The 22,713-nt window shown below is 38.9% G+C and overlaps 2 protein-coding genes across 2 annotated transcripts in view; both read right to left on the bottom strand.

The window, feature by feature from the left end:
* The window catches only part of LOC116687436 (protein phosphatase 1 regulatory subunit 1A), a 27,258-nt gene extending 15,206 nt beyond the window's left edge, over positions 1-12,052 (bottom strand). The window contains exons 1-2 of the mRNA XM_032512817.1: positions 11,642-12,052; positions 61-121 (exon numbers count right to left, since the gene is read on the bottom strand). Of these exons, the coding sequence (XP_032368708.1) occupies positions 61-121; positions 11,642-11,722 (142 nt within the window). The 5' untranslated portion in view covers positions 11,723-12,052. The remainder of the gene's footprint in view (positions 1-60; positions 122-11,641) is intronic.
* Positions 12,053-18,733: 6,681 nt separating this feature from the next.
* Positions 18,734-21,485, bottom strand: npffl (neuropeptide FF-amide peptide precursor like). The gene is made up of 3 exons (XM_032512819.1): positions 20,995-21,485; positions 20,082-20,197; positions 18,734-19,196 (listed from the first exon to the last, which is right to left on the bottom strand). Exons 1-3 carry the CDS (start codon positions 21,139-21,141, stop codon positions 19,076-19,078), a joined length of 384 nt encoding a protein of 127 aa, XP_032368710.1. The 5' UTR covers positions 21,142-21,485; the 3' UTR covers positions 18,734-19,075.
* Between the last annotated feature and the right edge of the window lie 1,228 nt (positions 21,486-22,713).

The following is a 22,713-nucleotide window of genomic DNA, read 5'->3' as shown; positions in this document are numbered from 1 at the left end:
TGTGTGTGTGTGTGTGTGTGTGTGTGTGTGTGTGTGTGTGTGTGTGTTTTAGTGCCTTACCAGGTGATGATTGATCACTGGATGCTACTAAAGTTGCAGGTGTGGGTCTGCGTCTTCTTATCTGAAAAAGTAGAACAGTTTCAATCTAAAATGAGAAAAAACTATGTTGCCTTTAAGGCTAAAAATGTCCTTAAGACCTTAAACATGCAGGTTTTTCTTGAAGATCTTTAAGTTTTAAGGGAGATGTTGAAATATTGATTGATACATTCCAGGCGGTAATTTTGCACACGCTTTGGCCTCTAATGGGTTAGATTGGCTCAACCAATCAAAAGCTAAGCAGTGCACTGAAAGTTGCACATTTTCATTACTCAGCCAATCAGGGATAGTCTAGCCCTGCTCCCTAAGTACGGGCTGTATGGCCAACTCAGCATCCATTTTCTCTCATGATGCTGGCAGCCCATAACACAGCTTGTGTGTTCCATTTTTGGGGTTTGGTTGTCTCTGAAGATGTCGGAGCTGGTTGAGAGCAATGCTGGATCTCACAGTGCTGGGCAGTGAGATCAGCAGGGCAGCCTGCCACCACCTACTTTCTTCTTGGCTCATGACTAGTAGAGTGTGGCAGTTATGGACCATTCTGCGACAATACATGCAATAACATGCACATTTCACTGAGCTGTGCAACAGAGAGTCCAAACCTACAGTCAGACTGTTAGAAAGCTCTGCTTGTGAATATAAAAAATATAGTTACATTGCATAACCTTCCTCACATTTAACTGGTAACAGGCCAAAGTTTCCATTACCATAAATCTTCTGAGAATGTGTTTATTAACAATATTAAGAAAGTCTGATCAGGTACTGTACAATTAGATTGCTATTGAGTCTGATGCAAGCTGAAACTGGAAAGAAGTACCATTGATATACATTTTCCACAAAAGTAAAACTTTTGTAACATTGTGTAAAATATACTTTTACTCTACATTTAGGTACAACTCCACACCAGAATCTTTCAGTCCAAGCGCTACCCTTTAAAAACATCTGCATTTTTCCTGACTTTAACTGTCGCACCCATGATCTAAAATGTATTTTCTATCCCAGGGCTGATGGATAATTTTACAGTTAAATATATAACACATAGTTCTGCAAATATCAAATTAGATCAATTATACATCTATGTCTCCAAAACTTTGCAACCAAAGATTTTTTAAATAAAATGAATCAGTGTTTAATTTTCAGTTGCCTCCAGTACCCGGTGATTACATTTCCATTTTATTGCGTCATAAACCTAAAAGGCTGTGATATAGGAATTTAAATAGAGTCAATCACACACACACACACACACACACACACACACACACACACACAGACACTAATGCACTCCTCACACAGAACTGACAGGGTTGCTGACTACTGCTGGACAGCATGCGAGATCCAGTCCTCCATGCATCTTTTGTAAATGCTGCTTGTGCACTTACAAAGCTGTGTAACCTCTCCAGTCAGCCATATAGCTTAACCTCAGCCTGCCCAGTGCAGCATCACATTGTAATTTAGGAGACATTTAAAATTAGATAGTAGTAGTAAACTCTTTCTATCGAGATGAGAAACTAAAAAAGCAATGTTTTGAGCTGTGCTGTCAGTCTACAATGGAAAGCAAAAAGATAGTACTTCTTTTTATTGCCGGTGCATTCAAAGTAACAGTAAAGGTAAAAAGAAAAAAGCGACAAAGGAGAATCAAGAAGCGAATTCTTTACCCTTGGCTTCAATGTGCAGGTTTGACTTTGGGGCTTTTCTGTGTTCAACAAAATGAGGATATGATTAAATAACACAAATGAGGCAAAAACATCACTTTAGACGTTCATCAAAAAAAATAGATGTCACTGCAGAGTATATGGGCAGTAATGATAATGAGCAGTCAGTAGTAGCACAGTCTAATTAGGTTTTCAAAGCCTCCATCTTTATTACCTTCAAAACGCAACCATGGAGTACAAGAAAGCTCTGTGAAACAGAAGAGACATGGAGTGGCTTTCTTTTCTTGCAGGCAGAGAGGTTTTACTTCTTTTTACATTTTTCCAAGAGATGCATGTCAGTTTCAGTGTCACCTTCTTGCGGCGCTGCTACCTTCCTTTCTGTATCTGTCGCTAAGAACTCAACATGTCAACATGTACGGTTTAGGTTGACAAAAACACAGGTGGTTTACATGTCAATTTTTTCTTTGCTCGAAATTGTGTATTGTATCAATGCAATCCAATGCTCAATTGCTCAAGCTACATTTGCACCTACCCACATACAGCACAGTATGTAATGTGAATGCAAATGCATTGAGCACATTGGTTGCAACTGGTACACCACATTAAGTAGATTTTGTTTGCCAAATACCTAGAACAAGCAACCAAGATGAGGTACTAAATTACTACCACAGTCCTATTCTCTGCCCGCATGTTGGAATGGAAACTTCATTTTTCTGTTCACACAGATACATTACAGTAAAATTTTACGGGGGAAGCAAAACCCAAAGGTGCAAATTGCCACCAACTGCCACAGCAAGGGTATACCCTAACACCTATATGCAACACATTATTTGAAACATGCATCTACTGTAGTTGGAGGAAAATTACAGTTACTCTGATTACATTTACAGCTTAAAGTGTCTTTGAGAAACAGTGATGTTATTAATTTAAGTTATTTTGCATTAACATCTTGCTGAAATCAATAAAAAACAACAACATTTAGACTAAACCACAGCAGTCTGAAATCTTTTTCATCGGGCAGGATCGAACTTCAGAAATGACCGACCCCCACATGGTTTCCCTATAACTTTAAATAGAGAAAGTCAGAAAGAAGGTTCTATGCAACTCCATAAGTCTGTTACAGCATTTTCCCCTTAACAAAGTTCTATATCTGTATGACATACAAAGACTACAAATCAGTGTGCTTTGCACTCCTAGATTAATGTTTACAATATCTTTTTTATGTTTGTTTTGTTAATTTTATATAGCACTTTGGGGCTCAGGTTTTTTAAACCTGAAATAGAAAGTTTAATTTAGTTTAATTCTACTCATCAATTTCATACTATAAATCCATGTGCTAATATTTTAGCCATGTGTGGGTTTTGTTGCCATTCTAGAAAATCCCCCTCCTGGCCCAACTTAACGCACAATAAGCCATGGCTGTGTAGAACTAATTATCCTTGAGTCATTGTTATTCTTCTCACAAACTCCCTGATCCTTCGCTCACACAAATACCACTGCATAGTGGACAGACTCAACCCTCGAACCACCATGCCTGACTTTCAACCCACTGTCTGTTTAAAATGCAGTTCTGTCACTTCTCACAACAGCGAACAAAAACAGCCTTCAAAAGTGATGGTTGGGCAGGAAAAGTCATGCATGCCTAATAGTCTTGTGTATAATAGTGGCAGCAGAAAAAATACATTTGGCAGGAAGATATACTGTAGGTCACGCCAAGAGACACTAAATTGCAGGAGTCCTATTTTGGATATTTAACTTTTACCAATGTGTCATCTTCTGTAGAGGACTTTTAAAATATGGCATCAAAATCATGTTTTTAAGCTACTCTCTTGAATATAAAAAGAAGGGCCAGGAGCTATCAAGCTGATAAAGCAATGTCAAGGGTGTTTTGTCACATAAACACATTTAAATATCCATGGAGGTCGATTAAGAGGGTTAGAGACGCTATAGCTATTGTTTAGGAGTTATTGCTTGAAAAACATGTTGTGTCAGTATTTTTTTATATTTCTTACTGTCCTTGTACTGTCCCATGTTATGTGAGTTTTGTACTTTGAGAGCAAAGGTTACCGGAGTCTGCTGATTCTGAACTCTTTTCTTATAATGTGTCATGTTTTAGTCTGTGTCAGCCGATAGCGTGTGTATTCAGCCTGATGAGGAGGTCAGGTTGAGGAGGAGATTTAGATTGAGAGGGAGACAATCACAAAAGCATCATGCTGCTGGCTGATGCTGAAACCATACGCTTCCACACGGAGAACACTGTTGAAGCCAAAGACTATGAAAGACTATTCTTGTTGTTTCACAACACAACCTTTATAAATACACCTTTTAAAACCTAAACTAAGACACAAAGGAGCGGGCTTGCGAAGAAGTCAACGCGAGATGCTGGAGCTACTTGAAGCACACGAGCTAGCAGGCCCAGCACAACCCCTGTTAGGTAGGAAAGTATACACTAATCCAGGCCAGCTTAATCTCATTCTCACGTTACACGCAACACACAGGGGGCGGAGACAATATTATTAATGAGCTATGCTAGCCTTTAGTAGCTGTGTTTCTTTGTTGTTTAACAATCCCAGGTTAGCTTTGGCCTTATAACAATATGGAATAACCAAAGTCATGAATAATTGAGGTATCAGAGGTAGAAAAAAGTTTTATAGTTAAAAATGTACTTTGGGAAATTCTAAAGCGTAAAGCCTTTACCTCCTAACTCTAATTTCCCTTTGAGAAAACCAGTGGTAGTTATGTAATATCTGCGCTATCAGAGTTGCTCTGTGACCTTCACAAAAACAATGTGTTTGCACAGCGCAGCGCCATAAATCAGAAAAAAACACATTCACAACCAGTAAATTGCTGCAGAAATAAAGGTTAAAGAAAAACTTTCCCAACATCTTGTTATTGGGTGGGCCGATGAAGTTCTGAGCTGTCACAGATTCAGTACAATGCAAGGATTCATTGTCATTTGAAACATGGTATTGGTATCGGTATTTTTCAGGCTAAAATCAGTGCTCAGCCGTTATACATCCTAACAGACTCTCTCATGGTCTCATTCGCCTCTGAACACAGGGAATAACTGTATTCACATGACATTGAAAACCCAGATCATTGACTTCCACTTTCTTTTATCTCTGTGTTTTCAGTCTTCCCTCTCCCTTTCTATCAATCCTTTGTCTTCCCCCTGTAACGGCCATCTTATCATCTTCTCTCTCACTGCAGATCATACAACCAGCTGCACTAGGGGAGCAGTGGTTAGATGCAATGCACAAGCTGTAATTTAATTGCTGTAATAATTGATTTGTGCTGAGCATTACAAAAGGTAAATGGCATGAGTTTGTAATACAATACAATTTAGGAGCAATGAGGGCTAATCATTGGGTTTTCAATGAATGCAGTGAAGTTAACTGCTCAAGCCTGTTATTGCAGCAGCTGTGAACCTGCTTAATTGCCCGTACTTCTGCGGACAAAAATCGGACAACATGTGTACAATAAGGAACTGGAATTTGAATCAGTGGGTCCTTGATCTCAGACAGAAGTAGACAAATGCAGGCTTCTCATTTCAAACCATGGGCGTCGGAACCATTGTATGCGGGTGGGCCAACTATTCTGCTTTTCCATATTTTCTGTCTTATCTATAATGTTATAATGTTGGATTTTCATGTTAAATGTGGCCAGAGCTTTTTGTAATGAGTTAACTGTATGTCAGAAAAATCACTGTGAGCTAAAATGTTCAGATTTCACACTGTTCTGAACGCTCCGGTTTCAACAGTTTTTTCTTCTCCGGCCTTAGGCAGAACTGGAGTGTTTTCTTGTTTTTCGTTTTTAAACTACTGCGGTGTTAACATTGTCTCATGTAGCTACATGCTAACAACAGTGAAAGATCTTGGCTCCCAATGTTGTTAATTCTCCCCAACTCCTGGTCACATTGCTGTTGAAACATGCCTGGTTATGTAGTATTTTGTTCAGAAGCCTTTCTCTGTGATATATTCTTTTCGAAAGTAGAAAGTGCTGTTATATTCTCATGTGTTGATATTAAAGCCAAGGTGCTATTGTACGGTTATCCTCACTAACTAGCAAGTGAGGACCCACCGACATTAATTATGCTTCCAACGCTCATGCTGAAAACTGCAGATTTTTCTAAATTGTCACTAGCAGAATGTATCAGCTGTAACTCTATCTCTGTTTGACTTTTTAATCTTTCCAACTTAAGGCCTTCACACACTGGTTATGTTTTTTTTTTCTTCATACAATTAATTTCCACGTCCACATATTTTTTTCAAACTCTCACTTTCAAACAGAACGTGAATATTAAGTGAAGTTTTTGTTTTTGGAACGAGGTCGATCTTTCTAGGCTTTTTCACCGTAAATAAACGCAAGAGCCGATCATGTTGTGTTGTTTACAAAGGAAGATCATAATACAACAACAGAAGGCTGTATAAAAGGAAAACTTTATTACTACTTTCAACCTTGAAGAAGGAAGCATTTATCAGATGTTCTTTCCATTCTTACCTTTCACAATAGCTAGACATACGCTACATTCTTCAGTTTATGGCTACTCTACTACCAGAGGGAATTGCATTCACTCAGAAAGGAAACTCAATAAAATTGCTTAAAGTGGCTTAGTGTTGGCTTCTCGACCCTGTCAGACAGCACAGGGGGACACAGAGCTGGCGTCTCCGGAGATAACCGCTGTCACTCCACTCAGCAACCGGGGAAACAACAAGATAGGACACCTCTGTTGGTCTGGAGCACCAGTAGCATTTATTTGTGCTCAAACTCCCAACTGTATAGCTACTGCACATTCACTTAAAATCTTTAGCATTAAATATTCAAGCTCCTCTGTTCCAATCGCTCTCTCTTGTCGCTCACACCGCATCTCCTGTCACCTGTGCAGCTTAAGTTAAAAACCCACATTTGAACACATTTCCCATTTTTGCTCTTGACTTTTTGGTTTTGGAAAGCTTGGTTCTTCAGTGTGTGAAGAAACCCAAAGCTTGACAGGTCTGCCGTGCTTAGCTACGGTTGTTATGATCGGACAATCACTGCTTTGGGCGGGAGTTTAGCAAGCGCTCAAAAGGCATTACAAGTTACAATTGAAAATGTAAAGTTTCCCACTGTACAAAGCAGTAATGAATATCTCCTGGTTAAAACCATATAGTTTTTGTTTAACAGGACTTGACGGCCTTAATGTGCAAGAGATATGCATGGTGTGATATTATAATTGATATAATATACTGCACTCGAAAGCTCTTCTTGGAAAGTTGCCCTCCTGAGGCAATACAGAGTAATGTTATGTTCTCAGTCAAGGACAAAGATGGTCTGACACACCAGCGTAGGGAATATTAGGGAGGACACTGTCAGCCCTGAAATGCCTGTTATAAAAGAACATTACCTCAGAATGTTTAGGTTTATCATCTCTACAATGACTATATTACCTTCATCTATGAATGTAGTTTTCTTAAGCAAGTGCCCTTCATCTAAATGATAAGGGCAAGGTGTTCAATACCATTTGTCTGTTAGAGTGGGAGAAGATTTGATTAGTGAACAACATTGTCTCTGAAAGCTGTTAACAAGCAAAGGACTCCTCTGTTTAATAGAGCACACCTCTCAGGATCCTTGAGGTTTTCAAGCTTGTATTGTTAAGGAACAGTTTTACATTTTGAGTGAAATTTTAGGTACTATACTTGTTCACTTTCTGAGAAGAATGATACCACTCTATTGTATGCTGAATATGAACCTGGAGCCAGTAAGTGGGAGTTAGCTTAGCATAAAGAATGAAAGCATGAGGAAACAGGTAGCCTGGTCCTGTTTAAAGGTAGCGTCTGCTATCCAGCACCTTGAAAGCTCACTCATTTTCACATTATATCTTGTTTGTCTAGTCCGTATAAAAACTATGGACTCTTTCTTGCTAAGGCGCATGGACTTCCTAGAGCAGGGGTCGGACACTTTTTTAATATAAAGTGCCGTTTTATTTTATTTTTTGTTGTTGTTAATTATTGTGCCTTATCAGCATTAAACCTGCCACAATCTACCAAGCTCGATCAGGCAGTGTTATTTTTTTTACCGCGTTCTGTGAAGAAGGCAACAAGTACTGGCCAATCGAGGGCAGAGTATGCAGGGTCTTTGCAGAATATGGATGGGGAAAAAGTCAATCAAACTGCTGCCAATAGCTGTGAACGAGGTCATTTGGCTTGTGAATCGGAACATTCCCAATAAAACTCTCTTGCACACTTATTGCTAGTGTGGCATTGTTTGAGCTACCGCGTGTCAATGATGAAAATGTTTGTGTCTAAGGTTGCTGACTCCTGTCCTAAAGCCTTATTGTCTGATGAGGTAGCCAGGCAACCAGTTGTTTATGATTAGACTCTGAAGAAAGCTGGGCTAGCTGTTTTGCTGCTTTTAGTCTTAATGCTCTAAGCTAACCTAACCAGCTCCTGGCTCCAGCTTCATATTTAACGGACAGGTAGGAGAGTGGTATAGATATTAGCAAATAAGCATGTTTAACAAAACTGTTATACTATCTTTAAAATTGTCAAAAAGTAATAAAACATGTTAGAAACGAATTTCTAGTGAGATAAATATCAAATAAATTCCAAAATAATATGAAAAAATGAATTCAGGTTTTAGCCTTTATTGGGTGCAGTCAGTTTGTGCTCGTAAGTACAAAGTGAACTGGAATGTAAGGTCAAGATAAGGGTGGCACACACTGTTTCTGTCTGTGAATAAAAAAAAAATTGTGTGCAGTTGTTGTGTGGGTCAGAGCTCAGGGAGGCTGTTCTGACTGATGTGCAGGTCTCCACGGAGGTTGGTTAACCATGTTTGGAGATGTCAGGTTGCAGAGATTACTGAACCATGGGTGAAGGCCCCTGGCATGACAGGTATTACTGTGTTTGCAAACAGAGACAAGCACATGCTGCACACACATTTCCTTTTTGTGTTTTATTTGTCTCCACACAAATACACACACATATACACACACAAGCATAAACTGTATAACTCCACTTAAGATCCATGCCGTGCAGGCTCAGGTCTTAGAATAAATAAAACATGTATCCTGAAAGGTGAAGTCTCAATGGCTATAAGCCAAGCTTTGGCCATACTTATTGAGACTGAGAACTAACAACTCTCTTGAGTTGTTACAGAAGAGGTAAAGGGAATTACACTTGTATACAGCCAAAAGGAGGCCTGTCTGCTGGTGAAGATGAGTAGGTAAACACTAGGCTAGAGGTGCTTAAGATCCTGTATTAAATGGCTGCAGCCTGGGATCAGACAAGTGGCTTAACAAATACAAAGAGTGGACACAAACTCTCTTACTTGTAGACACAAAGAGGACAGACAGGGAAACATGAGCAACCTTTAGTATGTCTGTATCATTCACAGATGTACAGAGTCAAAGAAAAAGAAAGACAAATGTGCTGCAAGGATGCACTCAAAGACACAAACACACGCACAATTAGACAAACACACTCCAAATAAATGTACTACAGGTACCAATTTTATAGACACAGTGTCCCTACTATCACTTGGCAAATTACACAAAAACAATGTTTTGTTCAAACAGCAACATAATGAGCTCCACAGAGGCACAAACTAATAAGTTTCAGGCCTGAATAATCACGCCATCCAACATCTATGCTCATCTGCTGGCTTCATTAAAGTTATAATCCCAACGATTTCATTCCTGATTAATATGGCGATGCCTGTAGTTACCATAGAGACAGGAAGTGCTATTTGATACTAAAGATCACAGCTTTCTTATTCATTCACTAACACAGCTGTACAGCTGCTCAACAGTAGGTATGCATCCGTAAAACAAAACGGAGCATTGCATTGTGGGATTGTTGGCAGACAGTAGTGGACATGCCATGGATAACCTACTACTTTTTTGATCCACTGTAGAATATGTGATGGCACATGTAGTGGATAAACACTTAAAGACTCGAATAAAATGGCGGACTGTAAATATGCACTACATGTAGGGAGTGATTTCGTACACAGCCAATGAGATAAATCTAAAAACAGTAAGGCTTGATTACATGATACATTGTTTTTTGATAAATATCTTGGAGGCAATATGAATAGCTAGATAGATCAATAGAGTACTTTATTATTCCCAAAGGGAAACTGCAGTATCACAGTACAGCAGCGACTTCACATAAATCACAAAAACTGATAAGATATGTGAGAAACAAATATAATTAAAAAAGGCCAAATAATATTGATATGCATTTGAGTTAGAAGGCAAATCCTTATCATAGGTTTTTCATTTAGTATCTAAAACTATATAAAAAATAATTTATTTATACCCCTCTGTGGTCTAATCCATTTTTTCCAATCTTTGGGTCGCCTGGTTTCCTTGTATAATAATGCTTGCATAATAATTGGTAAAATAATTGGTTCATAGCTGTGATATAAATATATACAACAGCTATTCCTTTTGTACAATAAGTATCCACATCTGAGAAAAAAAACATTAGACCATCAGCTAGTACCAAGGGTGTGTGTGTGTGTGTGTGTGTGTGTGGGCGGGGTGGGGGGATGCTGCTCATCTGTACACACACTGTCACTGGGTGTTACAGTCAACAGAACTACAACTTTTCTATATGTCAGTCTCTTTATGAAATTGAATTGCTTCTTTGTTTTATAAGAAAGGTCAGTGTTCAGTAAGTCAGAGTTGTTCTCCTTTCTATGTGGGTGAGATTGTTTCTCTTGCAAGTAATTTCAGTTCAGGGGGAACTTAGAGAAGGACATTATGGAGTCTTATGATTACAGTACATTCTGTACATGAAAAGTCTGCACATTCAGTTCCTCACATCTGAGCCTCACAAAGTTATAATACTTGCTCATACAATTAGCTCTAACATTACCTCTGACCACTCTGTTCCCAAATGAAATGTCCTCACAAGGGCAAACTCACATACACACACACATGCCCAATAAAGTCCTCCTAACATCTCCTTTCAGTCGCAGTGGGGAAAAGAGTAGCAGCAGAAAGAGAGAGAGAGGGAGAGAAAGACATATAAACAGGGTGTAGGCCTAGTTAGACGCATACATCTTTGCCGGTTTTACTCAAAGCTCATTTGTTATTAATAAACTGTACTGCTAATGTTATATTATTAAAAACAAGAAAATGGGACACCGTTTTTCACTACATTATCTAAAGACAGATAAATTGCACCCATTGTTTTTTTGTTCTTTGCTCTTATGTCTGTGATAGATGTTGAGTTTATAAAATCCTAAAATAAGTGATAATCTTTATCTTTTCAAACTTCGTCCGGTGACACTTTGCTTTACACCGAGCCACATAATTTAATCATGTGCTACCATGCAACTTTTGTCAGTATCTCACTGCTGTGCAGTGTATGCAGTGTGTCACTCCAACCAAAACAACACCATGCCCCCTGGAGACACATCCATACACTGCAACACCCCTTTCTAACACTGCTGAGATACTATGTCTATAACCTGCTGCACTGTGACTGGAAGAATCAATCATTCATCACAGTGACTTTAGTCCTGCATTCAGAAGACACAGCATGCTTATTAGGTGCATGGGGTAATACAAAACTGTGAAAATGTGGTTCTCTCTAAAGCAGCAATTTGATGTCAGACTGTACTCCAGCATGTTGGACACAGCACACTGCGCTTTTTATTCCAGTTGAGTTGCTCAGCTATGCCAGAACCTGCTTGCTTTGATGACTGGAATAAATGTTTCCCAGTTTGTTTGTTTTTTGTGACAAGCATTAATACTGATCCCTCTGAAATACATTTCACAATAATCTTGCTTAAAGACCAATAATGTCACTGATGCATTTAATAACTCTTTAAAAGCCTGAGTTCCACATCATCCAAACCACCTTCTCCTTCTTCCCCCTTGCTTCTGTTCTCCTCTCCCTCCTCCTCACCTGTTCAGCTGCCTCTGGGTCCAGGTGGGTGTCCAGTAGGGGAACGGTGAACTGTATCTTCCTGGGGCTGCCGGTGTCCATGGTGGCTCTGTCTGTCAAAGAGGAGGACAGGACGAAAAGGAAGAGGAGGAGGGTGAATCCGTACGAGAAAGAGATTGTAAAGAGCTCAGCGAGGGTGGCATAAAATAAGTGGGCTTCAGCTTAAGAACAACTAAGATTGTAGTAGAGTTTCTGTCTGCCTATTTTCTGCTTTTTAGTTATCTTTTAACACACTTTTCCCTGACAACCTAGCTTTTTCTTGGCACCTTGTTTGTTTCTATCCTCAGCACCTGCTGGTGTCTCTATCCCAGCTTCACTCTCCTTCCTCTCTTCTCCCCCGGCTCTCAGCGCTGAGGCAAGGGCATTCTGGACTAGGAACACCTCTCCTTTGCTCTCATTTGCTGCGACTGATTCCCTTTCATGCAAGTCCCACCCCCTGTTCACATTTCTTTCTGTCTGTATTGGATGTCTGGAATCAGGGCTGTTCCGCAGCAGCCCCTGCACAGCCAAGAGAGAGAGGATGACAAAGACATACTCTCTCTATCTACTGGATGGGCAGGAAAAGATGCATGATCCAGCCTAAGAGAAAGTATTTTTAAAATCACCTTCCTACACCTGCGTAAATATAACCTGTATAAAATGTTATTTCAAATCCCAAGAGGCTTGATCAGAATAAGTCATCTCTCTCACACTTATAGGCCTATTCCTCTAAAAATATTTCATACAGTACTTTTAACCGTCAAGGACAAATAGAAACATGTTTTTTTTTTTTTTTAATAACAGCAATTTTGCCCACATCACTATTTCATAAAAAAGAAAGCTTTGTTGATATCTGACCAGGCTTATCCCTGCTGCAGCCTGGCCAGCACAATCTTTTATTGATCGCCTCCGTGCCTAAGTGTCCCTACATCACACGTCTGCTGGTCCCTGATACATGACACCAGCCAAGGCATATGGCTGCTCCAGATTTGCAGTACATTTTGGGGGGAAATTGAAATTGAACCTGGCAATTGCATCCTCAGAAATATAATTTTGTGTTTTAACTCATAGGTCAATCCTTTAATTCCATACAATTTAGATCAAAAGCGTAAAGCTCATCTTGGAAACTGATATTTTACACTAGCATCCCTTTAGCTTTATAAAAAAATATATATTTTTTGTGATTTACGTAAAAATGGTCCTTCAGGGTCTATGATCAGAGCTGCGTCCATAGCAACAGTTTGTTATTCATAGCATACAATCTGCTATTCCAAAATTTCATAGTGACCGTCTCCTTTTACATAACAAACCCTAGAATGCTGTGTTTGACCAATCAGAATTGAGTATTCAACAAAAGTAGTGTAATACACAATGTATAAGCTATTTTGCCTTTGCATGGTAGTTCACAGTTGAGACAGCCAGGAAATATGAGAAAAGAGCAAGGGAAGGAGGGGGTGTGGGGGTCCCCCAACAACAAAGGTCCCCAGCTGGAATCAAACCAGGGACACTATGGCCATATGGCACAAGCACCAGACTACTGAGCCACAGGGGTGCCTTTAAGTGTGTGTCTTTTATTGTAAGTCGAGTGGCAGTTTTTATTTTGCCTCACTCCACATTAATAGTAACTGGATGGGAAAGACCTACAGTAAGCTGGATAAAGAGAACATTTTCATCATCTGACCTGAATAACTACCTCCTTCTACATTCATGTATGAATAAGTAAATTCTTTTTTTTTTTAAACTCGACCATTGTGTTGCTCCGCTAGAACTGCGCACAAACGTCCACACACACAAAAGACGCATTTTCTGTTTTTCTTGCTGCTGCGAGTGAAAGTGTGAGAGTAATACTAAAACCTTGCCACTTTAATGAGAGCTTTTTCCTGAATTATGTCTTTGTCATCAAAGCAGAGAAGTGTGTTAAGTGTGTTAAGTGTGTGTGTTTGTGTGTGTGTGTGTGTGTGTGTGTGTGTGTGTGTGTGTGTGTGTGTGTGTGTGTGTGTGTGTGTGTGTGTGTGTGTGTGTGTGAGAGAGAGAAAGAGAGAGAGAGAGATAACAATAGCTGGCTGCGTAATCTCTTATGCAACCTCTTTCCTGCAGCTAAACACTGATAAAATTGTAAAGTGTCAACTGCCTTAATGTATTCCGCAAATTATCTCTTACAATAGTTAAAAGTGTGCTGCATACAATGAGGTCGTGGTCAGTTAACTTCCTAAAAAGCTAACTCTCTACATTGCTTTCCAACTGTTCAAGGCAATGTCTATCAACAGAAACTTGATTGAAACCTGATTCAGAACAATCATACTATGAATCACAGTCCTGGACAACCCTTTAACAGAGCCTTTTAGGTTGTAGTTACTCAGCATCTCGACAACCACTTGTGGAACAATGTTGAAAATACAAACTCACCAAACCGAAGCAATCCTCATAGCAACTTATAAGATGGATGGTAAAAGACAATGTTAAATATTATAATACTGAGCTGCACTATAGAAAGTGAATGAAAATACATTTTATAATATTAGTCTTAGGAAAACAAAGGTTTCCTGGAATAGTTTAAACACAGCAGCATGATTTGCAAATTATTTAGCTGTGAAGTAAAATGACTACTTGCGCTTTTTAATCATGTAGGAGAGCAAACCTCTGCAGTTTACCCTTGACACTGACATTGCTTTTTCATACACAAGATCCTTCACTTACCCTGTAGCCATCAAAGGCTGTTGTGTGTGACAAATTGTGCTGTGTCATGGCGTTGGCCGCTAACGGGTGAGGGCCGAGACTTCACTCTCGACAGTTTAAGATGGCTGCCTTCCAAGATGATGACCCTGAGTGGAATTTATTGAGGAAAGGTCAACGAGCCATAGAGTAGATAGAGAAGGACATGGTAGCCAAAAGGTTACTGCAGTTCACATTTTTAATTAGTTACTGCATACAGTAGGTGACAATAAAAATTAATACCTCTCTCTCTCTCAGTCTTTTTTATTTCTCTGTCTGTTATAATAGCTGCACACCGGCTTTTTGTGTAAACCCCCTGCAGAGTGCAGACTCATGAAATTCAGATAAGTTGAATCTTTCTTTAACTCAACTGTGCAGATCAGAGGCTCCCGCTGTGATCAACAACACCAACACACTGCTCTCTCTCTCTCTCTCTCACTACCTCTCTTTGGCTGATATTTTTGCCTTAACATGTTTCTAGTTATCTCACATTTATTTTTCATATGTCATTGTCATTTCCCTTGTTGTTGCACAAGTGTACACCTATTGCATTCTGAAACATCCTGTTGGGGGATCCCTCTTTTCAGGGATGTGCACAGACATTTGGAGGGGCCATTGCTCTAATCTGGAAAAAAGGCAGCCTCCCCACTGTTCAGCCTTCAAAGATGGATATTTCTCCAAAGAAAACAGTATAATTCTGAATAAGTTCTACAGTATAATGTACCTTTAAGTTAAGAATACTATTGGCCACAGCATCTATCTTTTTCCTTATCACCGTTTTACTGACATGGCCCTTTTATAGGAACACTCACCACTCTCATTATGTAGCCTTCTGATTTGTTGAGTGATGCTCTGCGTGCTCTCCTTGCCTCTCTGGTCTGGAGACTTGCGGTAGGCATCATCTTGAACAGAATTTTTAGAACTGAATAAACTGGAACTTAAACAGTATACTGTACTATTCACTGCTAACACTGACACTAGTGCTGCCAGTTGACCTTTAGACTGTGGCTGCAGTCAGGGATTTTGGTTCAGACAACTAATGTTATGATTTGGTACCATAAATAATATGTATGTGTATATATTATAAAGAATAATTATAACAGGACTACAGCTTGTATAGTATTTTACTCAACCTTTGATATACATAAAATAATGACTAATTCACAATGCTATACACGACAATGACTTTTTTATGAGCCTACTCTAACTTAAAGAAAATGCTTCTGATAAAATAGGCCAACTTCACATGAAATGAATAATGTAGAATGGGTGTTTGACATTATCAAACGCTTCTCTCCCAACTGGCCTGCTGGCAATTTGAATCCAGCTCTACAAAGTTGCAGATCTTTAAGGTGCTACTTGGAGCTGTTTCTCTCTCTCTCCTTCAGTCGTCTTTGTTGTGAAGGCATACTTAACCTCACAAACTAACTAACATCAGGCTATATATATATATATATATATATATATATATATATATATATATATATATATATATATAGACGTGATGCAAACGTTACAAGTTGAAACTGCATATCATTCAAAGCTCAAGTGGATTTCTTTGGTTACTATTCTAGGGCATTTGTCATAATCTCCATAACTTTAAAAAAAAATACGTGAAGGCATAAAGGCTTGGCTTTCCCGCTTTCATTCGCGGTGTTCAGCATGTGAGAATATAAACAAAGTCACGTGACTGGGGGCAGAGGGCATCGCTGAGGGCAAGATTGGATGACATAGCGATTTAATTTGATTTAACTTTAGTAATGATTGCCGTATTATTGTATTAATGCAGCCACCACAGCGAAAAAAATTAAAAAAGAAAGCGAGAAAAAAATATTTTTAGGCACATTCACTTGAGGCGTAGCTAAGCCAATCAGGGCAAATGGGCAGTTTGTAGAGTGTGCACGTCCCTGCTCTGAATATTTTAGTTGACAGTTTATGTATTTTTCTATAAAAAGGATTAGAGTATCCCTTGATTTCACTAAGGTATGGGTTTGTCCTTGTGCTTTTTTTGTAAATTGTATTACATATTTGTGCTTTCTAAATTATTGCTTTAAGGGTTTTTCTCCTGTGTAACTGAAATATACTGTTTGAAATCCCTGCCATTACAGCATCAATCTCACTTTTGTGTTGCTTGTCCAAGTAAGTTTTCTTGTGATTTTTCTTCTTCACCTTAACATAGTGAACAACAATGAGCTCATTTCCCACTCGATAAACTTGAACCAATGATACACAGATCAGATTTATGTCTTATAGAAACTATTTTTCAACCTTTAATTTAATACACAGTAGCTAAATAAATTAATAATTTGTGTAAAACAGTCCTATCGCTAGTCAAGACTAGCAACCCGCTTTATTATGGTTGTTAGCAACTTTGCCAACTCACTGTTAGAAATACCATCTTGCAAGTGGATCACAGCAGCGGTGACGCCTAATCAGGACAGGGAAAAAAGTGGGGAGGCTCTTCCCTACTTCCCTGCTTCCCACCCCCTCCCACTTTATTTGTTATTTTTAACATGCCCAAAATAAACTGAATCAAATCAAATCAAACTTGTGGTGCCCTTAATCAGTTCACACCCATTTTGGAACTCAGGCTTTATTTTGATGTCATCAATACACCTGTAAAGTTTTTGGACTGTATCCCGCAGTCTGGCCAGGGGACTAAAGTGGAGGAGCCAAGGCTGTTGTTTGGACCACACCCATTTTTTAACTCTGCCTTCATTTTGATCTCAACTACACACATGTAAAATTTGTGACTGCAATTTGCACACTTTTGACACTACCGTGTTGATAAAAACTGGTCGCAGACATGCAAACAACTGGCAAAGTACTCAAAACTGCCTATGTAGTAGTTCTCACCACAGTAGGTGTCTCCAGGATGCCATGATGACAAACACACACACAGACTCAAAGGGTAAAAGTAAAAATGGTATTGCTGTCATGTCTGATAATAAATCACCTTTATTCTATTCTTCACATTGTGACACATTCTTTAAAGCAGTTTTTGGAGCACGGGTCATAAGGAGTTAACTGGACAGTCTTGAGGATGATAAACTGGGAATCCCCATTGTATGCGAGACATAAACGAGATGTGAGCAGGTTAAGAGTCAAAGAGGTCATGGAAAATGGTCAATGTATCTGACTCTGATGTATATTGAACATTGTTTATATACCTTGCGTTTGGTTGCATGTATTTTCATTTTATGAATCTATTTTCTTATCCTGGTTCTTGTGGTGATGATGTTCAAGCTAGGTTAGTAAAAAGAACTAGACCTACAGTATACAATATGCACATTATTTCTGAACTTCTCTAAGTGTTGACTTTTTGAAAACTACATTTAAAATTATAATGGTCGGTGTAAGAGAGATAACTAGAAAAACAGATATGCTATGCGTGTGAACGTTATGTATATTGCAAAAATGCACATTGACTAACCATAAAATGGTCAGAAAAAAAAATCAGACAATGTCAGACAAAATCAACAAAAAAATCTGTCAATAGTTTCCAATCATCATTGGTTATTCTTCATTTCGGGTGGTCAGGCTAATAAAAGACTTCCTAAGAGGGACTGACGTGCTTTACTTCCCAGTAATTGGCTGCGGAATCTGTGAAAGGGTTGAGTAATTGCATGTTGCTGTGTTTTAATTAAGCACATGCTGCTTCCCCAGGTGGCTTGTAAATTTACCACACACACAAAACCACGGCTAGTTTGTAGAAAAAGTCTGTGCATCAATGTACATTAAAGAGATGGTAACTGGATAAAACATTCTGCCTCCATGTCCCATGAAACCTGCACGCGGCTGTCTGTGGGTTGGAAAGATTAAAGTCCAGTGATAGCTTTCCAAGCAAGATGTTGTCTTTCATATATGCATTGCAGTACATGTTTTCTTACATATGGTGTGTCCTTCACTGAATTTGCATTCCTCCCATGTCTGAGCGAGCCAGGCAAATTTAATGTGGTAGAAAAATGATTGTGTATGTTCATGTGCTCTAGCAGATGTCGGTGCTGTAGAAATCTCCAGCCGTTAGTGTTTAAATGATTATAAAATTTCTTGCGACAATAGTTTCATGTTTCTGCATGCTCAACACATATGGAACTGTGCCATATACATCTGCTGATCGTGTGTTTGTATTCTAAACAATTACAACTGAGCTGATGTTATCCCACAAACGTTTTCCAGCAACCAAAGCCAAATAAATCAGAAAACAAAAAGATTACACTTTTAACAATACTGTAGAAAGGTAACTGTCAAGTATCAAATATATTATAATATATGTAATTGTTTTAAAAAGATAACTGTAAAACAGATCTTTGTACATTGATTATTTTACACACACACACACACACACACGCACACACATTGTACATTCAAAGCTCTTTTATTTGACCAGAAAACAGAAGAATAACAAAAAATGTAGCAATCAATTTACAGCAAAAACTTTTGGTCCTAAATAACATTCAAGTGAGGAAAAATGAGGTCTGCTAAGAATGACCTTCATAGGCACCCCTTAACATTTTTGTTGGAAATAACAAAAAAGAGACTTATGTCATATTTAACTAGACGTGTCAAGCAAGGCCTCATGGGATGGAACACTGTTGAAAAAAATAATATAATTCAGATTTATCCATTCAAATTTGGTCTCTCCATAGTTGCCCACTGCTTGGCCTTGTCCCAGGACGTTGATGCGTGGATCTGCCTGCCAGATCATTTCTTGCCAAATCTCTGGGGCACGGCCATGCTCCAGATCTGACCGGGGGCAGCCTCCCACTCACGGGAATGTATGAGATCATCCGACACTACTTGCCCTCTAGAGCCGCGGCCAAACCTGCAATGGAGAAGAAACAGAGGCAGAAACTGATGTAATTTAAAGTAACTATATGGTTCAAATGAAAGACTTTTTTTACACATTTTTACAGTATGATGAGGTATTAACATGGACAGAAATTACACATGATACAATGTGCAAATACAAAAGAATCAGTTATTGTTTTTGTGTTTGTTAAACTTTGTTTAACTGATCACAGCAGGATGGAGTGTTAAAGGTTGTAGGTCAAAGGTTAAAGAGGTAACAGTTTAAGTGTGTTATGTTAAAACACTCAAAGCTGAGACCACAATTTCAGTTCAAAACATGATCTAGTCTTTACCAAAAGAGAGGTGGTTGGCTCCTGACTCACTTATACAAATAATCTCAAACGCCATATTTAAAAATGGTACTTTGTGTCATTTCAAAATTCCGATATAGAAAATAGTTTTAAATGACTTACATTAAAATTTGCTTGTGGAGCTACAGCAATCAGTCGATGATTAGTCGGGTGACAGAAAAGCTAATTTGATATTCAGTTAAGTCAAAATGTCTTTTGTTCCAGCTTTTAAAATGTGAATATTTGCAGCTTTTTCTTGTCATACATTATAGTAAATCAAATATTGTTGGCTTTTATATTGCTGATCAGATTAAAACAAGTCAAAACAGTTGATGACATCACCCTGAACTCTAAGACATTGGGATGGACATTTTTCACAGTTTCTTAATATTTTACAGGCCAAATAATGAATCAAGAAAATCAGAAGCCGACTGTTCATTAATGAAAATGTTAATGCATTAATAATAATCAATAAATAATTGAAATGTGAAAAGTCTTATAGATTTCTTGACTGTACGATTGTTTGTAATACTTGTGTTTGACCAATACGGACTCCTGATGGCACTAACCTCTGTGGCTGATGGAGGACAGAGTTCCTAGTTTCTCTCTGAGATCCGAGCAGCAGAGCTCTCAGCACTGCGGTCAGCAGACGATCATCATTGCTGTTATCTGTGTTTTCACTCTCCTGGAGCAAAGCAGCATACACACAAAGCCATGCATCAAAACGCTTATATTCTGCTTTTGAAGACCCCACACAAATATCTCAGGACAACATCAAGTGTAACTGTAACTGCATTCAATTTTGTTGTGCATCACAAACTCTAAGTTTCTAACTCCAGTCATTTAGTCCTGTTGTGGCAAGGGATTTTGAGATGTGAATATCAGTGTGCAAAGCCAGAGCAATATCAAAACTCAAATATCCATCCACCCGTATCTTCATGCTAAATAAATCTGTCTGTCTCTCTTCAAACCACAGTGGGAAAACCTTGTAATTTTCCTCATGATCTGAATCCTCCTGCTCTATCATGCTCTGACTGACTGTCATGCCTTGAATATATAACAGTGTATTTCACACTGTTGCATGAAGAGAAACACCATCTGAAATCTAAATGAGAGTTGTGTGATTTAGCTTGTCTCACTTGATAAAAGGGTTCAAATGTCATTTACATACTTCATCACATGGAGTGACAGACTTCTCTGAAAATGTTGGCATGACTTCTGGTTGTGAACAGACTTTCAATCAGTATGCGTGGCACAGCAGACAGACTTTAAATCCTGCTTAGAGACACACACATTTAACACATGTGTGCCAGAGATATGTCTCAAAATTTAGATTTTCAGATGCCAAAATTATGTTTTTCAAATTGGTTGTAACATGAATTAACTGAGAAAAACATATGAGTAATGCTATATATTTCCTTGCTACAGCAGGTGAAATTAAAGACTTGTAATGAACTGTGAGTGAGTGGTTTGTTGTCTTACCAGCCCCAGCAGGTGGTCGGCGATGTTCTCCTCTGAGTCTGGCAGGATGTCATTTTTGTCGGGACTGCCTTTGATATGAAGAGCCTGACTGACGCCAGCCATTGCCACAACCAGAGCCAGAAGAGTCACCAGAGCAGCTGTGTCCATGTTCTCAAACAGAAGGGGTGGTCAGATGAATTCTGAGTAAGGATTTTGGTTGTCCTATTACACCTGTTGACTTCAAAAGGCTCGGCTCCTGGGGAACAGAGGAAAGACTTGTCCTGGTTAGGGTTCACTGTCTTCTTTCTGCAGTGTCCAGGCTAACTTTAGTGGTGGTAACATCCTCGCTGGGTCTTATATACACCTCACTGTCACTGGCTCAAACCCCAAAGGAGAGCTGGAGAAGGATGCTCCTGTACATAAGGGAACAAGGGACAGGATGGAGGAAGAACCAGTCCCCTAATATGAGACTTAACCAGGTCCATTTAGCAGGATCAGGGCATTAGTGATGACTGCATGCCAGAGTGCATTATTATGTGGCCCTTTGGGTAAGGAAACACAACTCACCCAGTTATTAAACAGATAAATCCCTGCAAATGGACTCTGATCCACCAGTCCCAGTTGCTCAATAGTCCACACTGCATGTACAGACCAACAATATGTGAGAATACTCATCACCCATTAAACCACGCTAATAATAAGCAGATTAATCCAGACAACTTTAGTGTTCTCAGGCAACAATGTAATGAACCTAAGAAAGCAGCAAAACAAAGCAAACACAAAATAACTGTAAAAGAAACAAACAAGAGAGTGACACATTACTTACATATACTGCTTATCATTTTTTTTCTTCTTTTTGCTCCAATGTCTCTAAACTAGACAATATTTCCACAATTTCATCTCATACCTCAGGGTTTCCAATGATGTTGCTGATTCATTCACAGGGGAGGATCAACTGCATAGTTTGTGTCCTACGTGATGGTGTCTCAGATTAATGTTGTTGATTTTTATTTTCATTTTACGGATCATTTTAAAAGTGTATGATATTATGTTCATAGCATGTGCAAACTTAATTGTAGGGCAACAAATATTTCTTGTTTCAATGTTTCTTACAGTAATGGGAGTATAACAAAATTTAAATTAAAGGCTTCACACATTCTCTCTCCAAATGGTTACTGTTAGGAATGTAGTGCACACTATGGTTCGATGTGGTCATAAAAACCTTTGCTTACCCACTAGAGGTGGTTTAATGAGTTCTTCAGACAGAAGCTTCTCCCAAAGGGAACAACGACTTAGAATATAAACTCATTTGTTAAATGTCAGCTTCCTCTATTTTCAAACAAAGGCTGCTTTGGGCTTGATTTGTGAGATTGACAGTCGCTCTATTAGTGCCATTTGTGTTGACTTTGTCTCTATCTTTGACCATTGTGTGTGTGTGTGTGTGTGTGTGTGTGTGTTTGTGTGTGTGTGTGTGTGCACGTCATAACAAAATAGTAGATCTAATACTGACTAAACGGCTAGCAAAGTACTGTGCTCTGTCTGCTTTCATAGACAGCCACCATATATGGTGAAGACGCTGTTACTTATACCCATTAGAACGGAGGGGACCTGCTGTATGCCACTGGCCCAGGATTTATGTATCTAACTGCATTTTTAATATTTATATCCCTGTAAAATATTCTTTTCAAGTGGACTTTACTAAATTGTTAAAATGTAAGTGTGTGTGTGTGTGTGTGTGTG

This window comes from Etheostoma spectabile, chromosome 4 (genome assembly GCF_008692095.1).
Source record: "Etheostoma spectabile isolate EspeVRDwgs_2016 chromosome 4, UIUC_Espe_1.0, whole genome shotgun sequence".
In the NCBI taxonomy this organism is placed as follows: domain Eukaryota; kingdom Metazoa; phylum Chordata; class Actinopteri; order Perciformes; family Percidae; genus Etheostoma; species Etheostoma spectabile.
This window is presented reverse-complemented; position numbering and strand designations above follow the sequence as displayed.